This window comes from Manis javanica, chromosome 2, assembly GCF_040802235.1.
Source record: "Manis javanica isolate MJ-LG chromosome 2, MJ_LKY, whole genome shotgun sequence".
In the NCBI taxonomy this organism is placed as follows: domain Eukaryota; kingdom Metazoa; phylum Chordata; class Mammalia; order Pholidota; family Manidae; genus Manis; species Manis javanica.
Window position 1 is genome coordinate 173,953,583 of NC_133157.1, and position 13,706 is coordinate 173,967,288.

At 38.0% G+C, this 13,706-nt stretch overlaps 1 protein-coding gene across 5 annotated transcripts in view; it reads right to left on the reverse strand.

Annotated features, from left to right (window-relative positions):
• Positions 1 to 3,773, reverse strand: part of MMP16 (matrix metallopeptidase 16) — a 281,452-nt gene extending 277,679 nt beyond the window's left edge. For 4 of the 5 annotated variants that reach the window (XR_012128304.1, XR_012128302.1, XR_012128303.1 and 1 more), the window contains exon 1: positions 3,273 to 3,404. Coding sequence is in view for 1 of the 5 variants with exons in the window: in XM_017655303.3 (XP_017510792.1) it covers positions 3,273 to 3,404 (132 nt within the window). In the remaining 4 variants the exon portion in view is untranslated. Of the gene's footprint in view, positions 1 to 3,272; positions 3,405 to 3,643 lie in introns of those variants that run through there. The other variant, XM_036995752.2, reaches the window with a different exon arrangement.
• Positions 3,774 to 13,706: the final 9,933 nt, after the last annotated feature.

Genomic DNA, 13,706 nt, shown 5'->3' on the forward strand with positions numbered 1-13,706 from the left:
TATACAAAAAAAAGAGCCCCAGGATCATGAAAATCCCCTCTTCAAGAAAATTATTTTAAAGACAACATGAGTTTTTAGAGCATAGAGAATAAATCATAATTCTTTGTTAACAATTTAGCTGTTTCTGACCAATGAACACCTCTGATTCAGACTGCTATCCAATGACAGCAGGCTTTGACTTTTAGTTAATATTATTAAGGTACCTCTTTTGCCTTATGCTGATGATTACAAACTGAAAGGCCCACTCACAAAAAATAAATCTGATGATATACAAAAATGTTTAAACACATGTATACCGAAAATTTGGCATTAAAAAGTGTTTTATCTGAAATAAATAAGGAGAGTAATGTAGTGAATGAATCTCTTCCATACTACTACTGGTACTGTCTGACCCTTTCTTAGCTGAGATGGTCATTTTTGCCTCTTGAAAGTAAAAACAATACAATGTACTCTTTTTCTGTAACAGGCTTTCATTAGCATTTTAAATATCTCCTGTTCTGATAATTGGAAACTCCAAATATTTCTACTCTGACAAAGCAGACAGGAAAGAGTTAATATGAATACCTCTACCCAGTAACCCACCTCCAGGGGAAAATACATAGGATTTTAAACCATAAATTATAAGGATGAAAAGTATGGGGATCCCACCAATTGTGAAGTTCAGTGAGGAATAAAGCAGAGTAATCTCAGTTGTCAGCATAAAAAGCATCTTTCAGAAGCTTTGTTCCAACTATAATAACTTGATGTGCTTTCTAGAAAAAAAATTTATGATCATATGAGCTTCATGCATGATTGATACCACTACTGTTTAAGACTGCCCTTGAGAATCAATAAAATAAAGCATCCCTAGTGTATGTTTTGCAACCAAGAATGAGGCACACAATTTAAGTGCCATTTCTGGAGATGATCTGAAGGACTATTCTTCCTATTAGTGTCTCCTACCCCCAAAAAAAGGACCTAATAAAAATGAATCAGTCAGGAATTCATTTAAGAATATATCTTGCCATCCCATGTTCTTTATACTACATTGAATTAACTAGCAGCTACTGTAATGATTTGAAAAGTAACAGAGGTTATCATTGCACATAAAAAAAATGTAACTCCAACTAAGGAGATGCTCAAGTGATTGAAAAAAAGAAAACTATTTGGGAACAATGCAAACTATGAAGTATAATCTACTCTAAATCATTAGAAAATCCCCTTTGTATCAAATAAGCTTTCTAGGTTTCAGATGGCACATGACTCTTATCTTTTATAATTAAATCCCTTCATTTAATAAATATGGATTAAAGAACTTAAATATTCTAAAAATGGGAAAATAACTTCTTTTCCCATGAATTTTTTTTCACATATATCTTGAAGAAAGAGATGATGGAAATTCAAAATGAAACCTTTTTTTGGGAAAATCATAACTTATGCATAGTAATATCTGATTGAACTGAGAAATTCAAACTATGAAGAAATACAATCAAATTTATGTTTAGCCTCAAAAAGGAAACCTACTAATCATCAAAACATTGATCGATGCTCTCCCAATAATCTCTGGAAACAAACCTAAAACTTTCCCAAAGCAGGCAGTCATCAATCCACGCTCTGCCTCCCTCTTGAGAGTGAACAAGATAAAACCTAACACTTTTAACCTCCTCCCTTATGCCCCACCTCACCATCATTACACCACCACCAATCTGAAGCAACAGGCCCTTCTGTTTGTAACGTTATGAATAACAGCTTGCCACTTTCATTCCTGCAATCTATGAACTAACTACTTCTTCAAGACTAAATTATCTCTCGATTTAAATGTTAGATACAAAAATCCATCTGTGACATGTAATTCCAAAAGTCCAAATTTGCAATCAAGAGAAGTCTAGACTTTCAACTCCTTTCCATGGCTGTTTTTATTCAGAAAAACAAAGTTGCATTTTTCAAAGGGTTAAACAGCTTTGGTTTTCAAATTGTGGTTTCTGTGTAATATAATCATACTTAACATCTGTAAACTTTAACTCTTTTGATAATGATTCTTACTTTTCCAAATACTTTCTCTACTAATCATTGTATACTACATGAAGTCCTAAGAACATTTATACAAAGAGTTATATTCAGAATATGCCCTCACACATGGCATTTATTATGCACACTTTGCATGTAAATGTTATATGAAAATGTTCAAATACTGTGCAACAGGTCCCGCCATTGTGTAAACACACACTCCCAACAGAATGACAGTAAGCTTTAGAGAAGCAACAAGAAATCACATTATCCTTAAGAGACTCAATAATAATTACTTTAAGATGTCATAAAATAGAAGAGCTAATCAAAAGGAGTGGTTTACTAAGACCCTCTTACTGTCTTTGTTTTCCTCCGTGTAAGTGATAAACGGGTGTTAGAGCCCAGGTGTATTCCCTCTTCCATTGATTTAGTGCACATTACTGGCTCTAGTGCTGAGATGATGACAGGAAGAGTACTTTGGCAGAGGTCTGACCAGTCTTTATCCTTAAGTTCCCTTTTGCTTTGTCTTTCTGTTCCCAAAGCTATCAGAGTAAAGCAAATGACAGTCTAAAATCTCTCAGTTCTGCCATTAGAGTGTGAAATCAAATTAAAAACACACCTCGTAACTATTACATTGTGCCACGTTTATTTTCAATTGGCGGGGGAGGGGAGGAGAAGACACTTAGAACTGAGATGGATTTCAGGTCCTCTGTGTAGCCAGATCTAGTTACAGTGTATTAAGTTATGTCTAAATGAGAAAAAGACGCTGTCCAGTCAAGTGTTTTATCACAAAGTAACGTTATCAAACATATCAAGTATTCCCACGCTCTCCTCTAGATTCTTTGATTTTTAACCTCCTTTGTTAAGCACAAAACAAGGGGAGAAAGATTTCAGCGATAACCCCAAGGCAGCACATGATGCCAAGTAATGAATTCTGTATTTTCCGAGCAGTTTATTCATCATAAACTTGAGCTCCTTTTATTAAGCCACACGTTTGCTGTAAGTAGGACTTCGCCTCTTCCACGGATAGAAAGCATGGACCGGCTGCAACTGTATCTTTGGGCGCACAGCATCGTGCTTTGTGCTGCTGGGGATAACGGATTCTCGTTCTCGCGCGCATCCATCACCTAAGACACAGGGAAACTCAACAAAGGTCTTGGCAGCTGGAAGGGAAACAATGTGTCGAAACCCTGGCTGCTCTGAGCCACAAGGTTCCAAGGAGGGAAAGCAACGTTTCAGGGAGCAACCCAGACGCAGGGGGAGGAAGAAAATGCTCATACTCTTACCTCCACATTGAAATACTGCTCCGTTCCGCAGACAGTAGCACATAAAATCCAAAGCAAGGTATGCAAGAAAAATATCCCCGAATGATGCACGAAATCCAACCGTCTTCCAGTGCTGAATGTGAGTAAGATCATAGTGAACTGTGCTTCAATGGATGGACGGACTCCCCTTCGTTTTCTCCCTCTCTCCCTCTCCCTCCCTCCCTGGTTTCCTTCAAAAAAAAAGTCCTCCGGGTGGGTACGGAGCCTGCAGGTTCACCCACAGCCCGGCAAGGGGAGGAGACAGAGGGCCCGGCGCTCGGCAGACCCCGAGAAGCAGCGGCGGAGTCAGGGAGAGCGGCAGCTCGCGTTCACCATCCTCGGGCCCTGCTCACCGTGGCGCCCAAGTTCACCGGCGGTTCCGGCTCGAAGCGCCAAGTCGCAGCCGCAGCAGCCGCCGCCGCCGCCGCCGCCGCCGCCTCCAGCCCGCGCGTCTCCTCCTCCTTCCCCACCGACCACTCCTCCGCCGCTGCCGCCTCCAGCTTCAGCGATGAGGGCCTCCGTCGCTCCTCGCTCGCCTCTGCGTCCCCTTCCCTCCTCTCCTCGCTCCCCTCCAGAATGTTCATCCGTAATCTACATAACTCCTCCTTCCCGGGGTCTGCTTGACTCCCGGGCCCTCCGCGCGCGCGCGTACACACACACACTAACACACGCTAACACACATCTGCACCGGAGCACACACACGACCCACCACCCGCGCGCGAGCTCGCTTCTTAAAGGAGACGGCTCGTAAAGAGCAAGGGCTACTGTGCCGCGCACTGGAAATAGCCCACCCGCGGAAAGGCCCCGGGTGGGGACGAGGTCTTTAACATACCAGGCACCCCTTAGCCCCCAGGCAGGCACCCAGAACCTGGGCGACTCCATACTTCCATCTCGCCCACCCCTTGCCGAACACCTAGAAACAAGCGCGCCCCTCCCCTGCCGGGGACTGGGTGGGGCTCAGGCTGCGGACCCCGGTGTGGGCCGAGGAGCGGCTCAGGCCTGGCCCTGGAGCGCTACTGGCGTCCTCAGTCGAGTGGCCCTGGAAGGTCAGGGGGCGCTGGAAATCAAAGGGAGCGCCGGGTCACTGTGCGTTTCTTGGGGGCTCGGGTCGGCCGGCGGGCTGGCGAAGTTTGAGAAGCCTGAAATGGCAAGTCCCGAGCGTCCCAAACTTTGTCGGGGTCTACCTACTAAGCCTGTGGCCCGTTGTCTCCCTGAATCCCCTCTACCATCATTACATCCCGCTTTCCGGGCTCAACTGGGGTTAAGGGGTGCAGTCAAATACAGGAGCTGGAAGAAAATGCCCACTTTCCAGAGGTGTTCTGTCCGGTGGACACACGTACCCACTGGAGGTCGGGAGAGGTAGTCCCGCATGTTAACAAAACCGGGCCACAGCAGGTGGGGGCGCTGTAAAGAAACCCGCTGCGGGATAGGGGAAGGGCTGGGAAAGGAAGGAGAGGCAGCAGCCTGAGGAAAGGCGAGTAAAGCAGCTGGCAAGGGCGGGAGGAAGAGGCTGCGCGCAGACCGAGCGGGGGAGAGGCTGGCGGGAGCGAGGAAAGCTGCAGGCAAGAGGGGGAGGCAGCTGGCAAGAAGCACAGGAGAGCTGCGGACAGGGGAACTTCAGAGGAGGCTGCCAAAAAGGACTCGAGCCGCAGCAGTGCGAGGCAGTGGACAGGGGGGGCAGCAAGCACCAGCCCTTGGCAGGTGATGGCTTGGCTGAAAGGGAAAGGGGGAAGGGAGGCAGGCAGGCATCTGTTTGGGGGCCATGCCAAAAAATGTGCTTTTCCTTGGCAGCCAGCAGAGGGGAAGAGGAGCCCACGGGAAAGAAATGCAGGAGAGGTTGAGTATAAAGGCTGCTCCAGGTATGACAGCTGCCTCGGTGAGGTGGGAGAGAGCACTGACAAGGCAAATTTTATGGGTGAGTTGGCAATGCAAGAAGTAGGACTGCAAGAGGTCGTGTTTGGTAAGCAGATGGGAAATGTTGAAAAACAGTTTGCCAAAAATTGCACTGGACTGTTATGATTTGTATACTAAAGAGAAACATGCAAAAAAAGTGGAGGAATAGTACTTTGCAGCTAATGCTTTGTAAACTGTAGGAAATATGACCCACCCAACTTGACCGAGGCTGTCAAGGAGACTTTCCTTACAGTCTGCTGCTCCCTGCAGAGCATGTCCTACACACAAAAAAATTTTGAAGACATGATAAGGAGAAATACCTTATATTGTATAGCATATTAAAAATGTTGAGGAATTTTTCCATACATAGTATCTCTTTTATTTCTCATGACATCCCTGAGCGTTTTATTCATTCCATAGATGGGAAATTGATTGTAATAACAGATAACTTTCCAGCAAACTATTCAAATAGCAGAATTCAGACCTGAGTTTCCTGACTCCAAGTTCAATGCATTTCCCACTATACTCCAGTGATTTTTCCATACAGAAATCCATTTCTGCTCTTAACACTTTATAACGCACAGGTTGAGATGACTTACATCAAAAAACAATTAGAAGGCAACATGAAAGCAACTTGAAACTTATATACAAGTTATATGGTGTTGTGTGCAGATATAGAGTAACAAAATGTGGTGGCAAAATTTGTCAAAAATCAAGAACCATTTTATGTATACTTTATATCTAGTAAAGTGCAAAGTTAGAGAAGGAAGAGATAGAGAAAAAAAACTTTATAATCTTTCCCTAGTCCTTAAGATGTTATTGAAGGGAGATAGGTAAAACCAATTGATACAAGACATACATGAGAAAACTGTTCTAGATGGTGAATGAAGTCCTCTGTAAATGAGCCAGAATATTAGAAGACTTTATTAAGGAAGTAAAATGCAAGCTGAGTGCTGCTGAGCTATCATCAAGGAGAGATTTCTCACTGATAAGCAACCTATTTGTCAAAGATAATACCTGAGCTCAGAACAGAGATGCATGAACAAAGTATTTGTGAAAGACAAGATATGGGGAAGGGCTTGCAATGAAATATTTAGTTAACATTTGCTCAAATAAGAAAACACAGATTGATAAGCCATTTTAGATAGAAATAGGCATCTAGGGAAGATTATTCAAAATTAGGCCATTGGAAAAGACTGGGTGCAAGGAGATAATAGTACTAGTGAGGTGACCTTGGAGACCTGTGCTTTCAAGACACGGTCTTAAGAGAAATGAAAGTAGGGAGTCCTAAATTTAAAAGATAACCTTAAATTAGTGATTAGTAATCATGATTGTTTTACAAACATTTGTTAAATCCATTAGTGAGCATTCAGTGAGCAATGAATGAATGAATGTGTGTTCAAGGTTCCAGAGATATCAACAAAATACGGAGGCATATACTAATTATAGCAATGGCATAAGGACTCAGGCAATTACATATGTAAGATGCTATAGAACAGGGTGGAAGAAGTGGTTGAGTTTCCTTAAGATCCTTGGAGAAAGCATCACAAAAGTATTGGTTCTCAAAGGGCGTTTTGAAGAAAGTAGAAACTGACCAGGCAATTAAGAAAAGGAAGGATATTTCAGACCTCTGAGCAGTGCAGGAACAAACATACACAACATACATCTGGAAAACTACAAAGGGTTTGTCAGGGCTGGAGGCCAAAGTATTTACCAAGCAAGGTCAAGGTCAGAGGTAGCACAGGCATGCAGTGAGAAATCTCTCCTTGCTAATGGCCCAGGAAGAGTCTTGTATGCTATATTAGGCTTTAGACTTTACCCTAGAGGATTCCTAGGAGGAGATAGTTGAATTTTCATTACCTTTGTTTTGTTTGCTAACTCTGTAGAAATGGTCACCTTCTAGAAGTTCTCATATTTTTTTTACTTCTTATGACCTATTAAGTATTTATTATCTACCTCTTTGTAGACCTTATATCTGCACTACTCCAACAAGCCTGATGTAACAATCCCCCAGACTCAGCTGGGTACGTGCAGAAATAGAATCACTTTCTTTGTTTGGTGACTTTGTTATTCCATCTCTCATCTGTTAAACAGGCTTCTCTTTTAAGGCGGGAAATTATGAAGAAGTTCCTATTTTCATATCTTAGTAGTGTTAGCTTCTTAGTTGGTGCTCTTCTTGGAGAAGGACTTGTTTTCCTATCCACAGCAAGTTAAAATATAGAATATCCTTTCCTTTAGAGTGTTAATGAAATCTTTCCTCACAATTCTTGGCTCTTACTGTGTATGCTTTCTGTCAGATTCTTTCTTCTCACAATTTCACAAAACTAATGAGCAATCTCAGAATTACATGTGAACAGAGAATCCAAAGAGGTTTAAAGAAAATTAGTAAAAAAAGTAAAGGAAAGGAATAATTTCTCCTGGCGAAGGTTACTGGCAATTCAATAAAATATTACCTAGGACAGAGGGGTCTGAGGAAGTAAATGATATATAACTCTTGAAAGGCAAATGACATATTTTAAAGAGAGCAGTTGACTGGCATGCTGGGATGTGTGAATGGTTATAACTGCCTAAAATAACATTAGAGGTAAATAACATATTACAGTCGTCACTGAACCAGAATTCTTAATAAGCTCGAGCCTTAGAAATGAGTTTTACATCTTAAAAAGTTACATAAACTTGTTCAATCCTCCCTCATATCAATTTATGTGCTTTCTTTCCTACTTGCATCACTTTAACCTGCAGTGTTCTTTTGTATTTTTTTAAATGCAGAGAATATTCAATTGTCACTAAGCTATCTGCATTCTCCCATGCAGCTGTTACTAGCAGGAGCATGCATGTGTAGAAGAGTCATCTCAAAGCTTTGTTATTTAAGTGTTACCTGGTGGAACCTTAAGGTCTAAGAGCTTGTCAGAAATGCTGTCTCTCTGGCTGTACCAAGATCCCCAGGTGATTCATACACAGAGTAAAATTGAAAAGTTGTTACCTGTTATCTCTGCTCCTAAAAACAATATACTTTTTTTATTGATTGATGCTCTCTTACCACCTCCATAACTATGAATGTTTCTCAAATATTCAGTTTTCTGTTCATTTATTTGTTCATTCATTCCTCCACTGAACATTTACTTACCACTGTAAAATACCAAGCACTTGAGCATTAAAAAAGATAAATGTGAAGTGAGTTAAGAAAGACCACCTCAGTGGTTAGGATGTAAGGTAGATGAGAATGAAGTCTTGGACTTTAAAGTTATTCTCCCTTGGATTAACTATCAGCATAAGCAAATAACTAAGTACAAAACTCAGACAAGATTTTGGTGTGAGTAAGTAAACATGGCTTCTAGTGCCTCCCTATTTCTTCATCATGGAGTACCTGAACTTTGGAGGGCTAAGATGAGTGGGAAGTATGAGGAACCCACCAGATGAGAGAAGAAAAGAACATCAGGTATGCAGCCTTTTATATCATTAGGCTGGGGGTGGGGCCTTGTCTGTACCTAAACTCATGTCTATCACTCATTAAGGCCATTCCTCCATCACCACGATTATAACCTTCCCAGTGACCTTGATATGCTTAACAAATACAAGGATATGCAGGAACTCACCATCTAATTCTGCTTTTCTCTTGCTCTCCCATCTCTCTCAAAGAGATTTTTCACTATTAAGTTTTGTCTTTTACTTCTACTCTGGCTATTTTTGGATATCTAACCTTAAAGTCAATCCTATAGTCTGAAATTCGTATCACTTTTCACCTTGTCACCAGCTAAATTCACCTTTTCTTTAGTTCCCTCGTTTCAATGTGTACCTACTTTCCAATCTGTATCCTCTCCTACTAAACCTTGAACACACCTTTGTCTCTAATACTAATTTATGCCCTTTGTTGAATCAGTCACCAGTAGCTGTCATGTCTTTCTGCCCAAAACCACTTTGATTCATTCCTTTACTTATGCTTGTGGTTTATCACTGTCTCATAAATTCACACCTTGTCATGTCATGACTACCTACTATAGTAGCTTCCAATATGTAGTGCATATGCATATGTTCCTTTTTGTCTCCAATTATTCTTTATGCCAGTCCATTGAAACCTTCCCCTTTGACTATTCTTATAGATATTTTTCAACATGAACATGGTACTTATAAGTTAGAAGGAAAAATTTAAAGGTCTCTTTCTCAAATTCCTCACCATTCAGAAGAGGAGACTGAAGCTCAGTGAGGTTAAATAAGTCATGTGACTAGTTGATAAAGGAAAAAACATCTATTCTGATTTATAGCTGATCACTTTTTTTAAAGGAGATTCATTATATACCACTTTAGACATGCAAGAAAACACCATGAACAAACAACTTGGTCTAAGAAATAGTTTCATTGCTGTTTCACCCACGCTGTATAAATAATTGAGGTAGACTGACAATGGTAATACTCTGTGGATTATCAGACTTGTCATGATTTGGCATGTGGTAACAGAATGATAAGAAAGGATGTATTCTGTAGCTGGCTGGTAAAATGGAGAAGAGCAATTGAGAATCTTTTAGACACTTATAGCTTAAGGAAAATCACTATATTTCTAAATTTCATTTTCTTCACCTATAAAATTTCATGCTCTGGGTAGTGAAGATAAATGAGACATAATGTATGGAAACTTTCTATAAGTTTTAAATAGTAAACAACGTAAGGAATTATAGCATGTGACTAATGCATGCTGTATATACAGGAAGCAGGCAGCAAAACACTTACAGGGACTCTGGTTAACAAAGGAGGTTTTTAAAAAAGAAAATGAATGAAAACAGAGATATGTTCAGAGTGAAGACACTATGAAAACATTTCAATGAGTTTATACCGTAGAGTAAGAAGTGCTGTGTGTTTAACTGGTATTAGTACAAATGACAAAGATTTTCATTTCTTAGCAGAAGAAAAGGAGCTATAGAATGGCAGTCTTTAACATTGTTATCATAATATAATTAGTCCCTTTTGAACTACTATGTAGTTTATTAAATTAAATGTACTTTTCATTAGTTCATAGGCAAAGAAAAGGAAATGGAAAACAGAAAGGAAATTAGATTGGCATCCACAAAAGCCAGAAGATCACAATAAAAAATGTATAATATAGAAGTGAATATTTCATATTAAATTAGAGGCATTGAATTGGAATCTAAACTTATGGAGTTAAGAGAATCTTTTATGAGCTGATTTCCAACAGTAATGAGAGACTAAACATTTAAGTTGAGGTGTCCTTTTTCTACATTTAAGAACAAAAATAAAGTGAATTAACCCATATTAGTAGTCATAATTACAAGAAAGATAGTATTAGAAAGATGAGAAAATGTGTTGGATAATCTCACTTATAATGAATCTAGTGCTTCCATTGTATGTTTCATCATTTGGAAATATTTTAACATCATTTATCTTTAATTCACTTAATGCTAGAGTAGGCAGAATCATTCATCTGTTGCTTCTTATTATTAAGAAAGTTAATATGATAATGAACCTGCTTGTCTACTACATCTTTCTCTATCTGACTCACAACTTCCCTCTTTGTTGAAGAGTAGTTCTAATGGTCTGATAGTCTAATAATAGGGAGTTACATATGATAGGAAAGTGAATCTCTTGGGAAGATTTTCACTTTCCTATCATATAAGTTAGATGTTGTCATTGGTTTAGATATCATTAAGATCTAATGATGACATCATCATGTTTAAGATAACTGACCATGTTTGCATTGGGATAGTTGTGTTTTTATGTGATTCACAAGGTCAAATATAAGTGACTCATTTATTGCAAATTATAGTAATCAGTGTCTGGGAATTTGGAGACTTAAAGTTGTAAGAATTTATTTCTCTTTTGAAAAAATTGCTATGGTCATTTCAAATGAGCTAAGAGTTACAGTATTTTTGTTTATATCATCAAAATATAAGTAGTGTTATTTTAATATAAGAGCATAAATCAGTGTCAATAAATCACAATTTGATACAACAGTTAGTACTTAATTTTTTTAGTAAAATATATGACTATTTATCATGAGGTGAAAACTTACTCATCCAAGTAAAAGTCTTAAAATGAATTATACAAAATCATCTAAATCATTTACACCCAAGATTTTCTTCAACATCAGGTATCATATATTTCTAAGTAAAATTATCACCATATTAACCCAACGGGTCAGAAAAATATTTTATGCCTTGGCTTAGACTCTAATAGTTTCCACAGGACAACCAAATATACTACCTGCAGATACAATGTAAGTGTTATGTGAAAAAAAACCCTCTGGAACAGGAATATACAAACATGATAATGCTTTTGGAATTTTAATTTATCTACATCAAAGGCACATCTACATTACCCATTTTTAATGACTTTTACTTGTTAAAAATTCTTAGTGTTATAAAGTAAAGATAAATATTTTTTTCTACCTTTAAAGAATCTTATGAATATGCTTGTTTTACCTTAGAAAATAAGACATTGAATTTAGCTGGATACCGCTTACATGAAATTTTGCTTAACTTTTAATTTTTATATAAAACTGTATTGAGACCAAACTTCATAGGACTATGAGGACTGAACTGTTAATCCAAAAATTATAGCAACACTCCTTTGAGTGGGAAGGGAGTGAATGACTCATTCCATGCTCTCACCAATGAAAAAATTCATTCTAACTATTCCTAATAAGTAATCATTCAGTTATTCTTGAAGAAATCCAGAGATAGGAGTTTGACTACTTTACAAAGCAAAGGAGCTTCGAAGTGCATATGTGCTTTGGGATTTTGATCAACTTATCTGTAATTTGTCAATGATGAAATTCCATAGTTTTTCATAGCTAAAATCATTATTAAATCATATAGTATAAACACTAGCAGCAGAGCTATTCATGTGTCTCCACTTAAAAATGAAATTAAAAACATGAAAAATCATGCTTTTGGATACTGACCAGGAACAGAAAAATATATTTAAATCTGCTTATGAACCTACAATTGGTTTAAACAAAATAACCCATGCATGCAATAATAAAATGTTAAATCTCAAGTTTACTGGGTACTTTGTAGAGATTGGTTCATTTTCCTATCCAGGATTTGAATCCTCTCTACAATGTATCCAGGTTTTTAATTTAAAAAACTCCATTGTGGCATCATAATTCTTTAAATATTTATGAGCTCTTACTAAAATTCCATACTAAAATTGAATGTAAAATGTTCTTTATGCAAATGAAATCTATATTTTCAGAGTATTATATTTCTTGATCTTTTGTTATTATAACATAATGGCTTAAGGTTATTAAATTCAATTTTTAAAATTTTCCAAGTTTTCTTAGTCAGTGATATATGCACTTAGCTGTATCTTAACATTAATCAGAATGTGGGACCTTATTTCTTGCCTCTTAGGATATGAATATATTCTGTAGAGAATAAGATTAATGCCTTCATTCAGGAAAGATATTATAAACTTTCCTTAATGAGTAATAGGTCCTTATAAAGAACTACACATTTCTTCTCTTTTTCCCTCTTATAGTAAATATTAGAAGTTCTTAGTATGGAAGCACTAGTGGATATTGAAAATTCCACTGAGATGGTAGTCTGGGGAATAGTTTTCTTTAGTTCTCACTCTCTCAGTATATAGCTTATAGAATTTAAGCAAGCCTGTCAACCATTCTTTGCATCGTGTAATTCTATTTGTAAAATGAAGAAATTGAATCCGGTAACTTCTGAAGTATCCTAAATTTGTCAAACTCTGTGAATGTATAAATTGGTTCTAACTCAGAAATCATAATCAGTATTTGTCTTGCTAAGAGATCAGAATTTAAATTATTATACTATAATTCAACCTAAAGTGTTTTCATTAGTAAATTTCATATCCTGATTGTATTAAGTAAGTGGAAGTATTTTTTTCATTACCCTGAATGAAATTCAGAGGAACACATCGATTGATGTCATAGTAAGGTGACTTCATACCTACCTGACACTTCTTCATGAAAAACTATTCTGTGTGTGTGCAGGTGTGCCCGTGAACGCCTCACATATTTGCCTGGCTTTACCACTAGGGGTCATCATAATGTGTATGACTGAGGGAAGGGAAGCACTTAGACTGTCAATGCTTTTCCTTCTTTCTTTTTGAGTAGGTTCAGCAGTACACGGTATCACTTTATGAATTATATAGCTTAAAAATAATGTCTATTCAAAAATAGTTTTTTATGTTAACATATATATGGTATTGCTCAACCATAAGAAATACTTTTGTGAAAAGAGAAAACAATGCTTTGTTTCCCAGCCCCCATTCACTTGCTTCAGATTCAGCATGTTTCTCACTGCCAACTTCTTGTTTTTACTTTTTCTTCCGTATTATCAGTTGCTCAAGAAAATCAATAAAATATCCAAGGGTTTTAGAAAGTCAGTGTATTGATTTAATATAAGGTGTCTATGTGCCTATTTGTGAACAAAAATCTGATGTTAATTCCAATAAAATGGATTAGATATGTTATAATCAGTAATATTATATAATACCCAATTATCCTAAAAGTGAAAATAGGTAGTTTTATGGTAACAA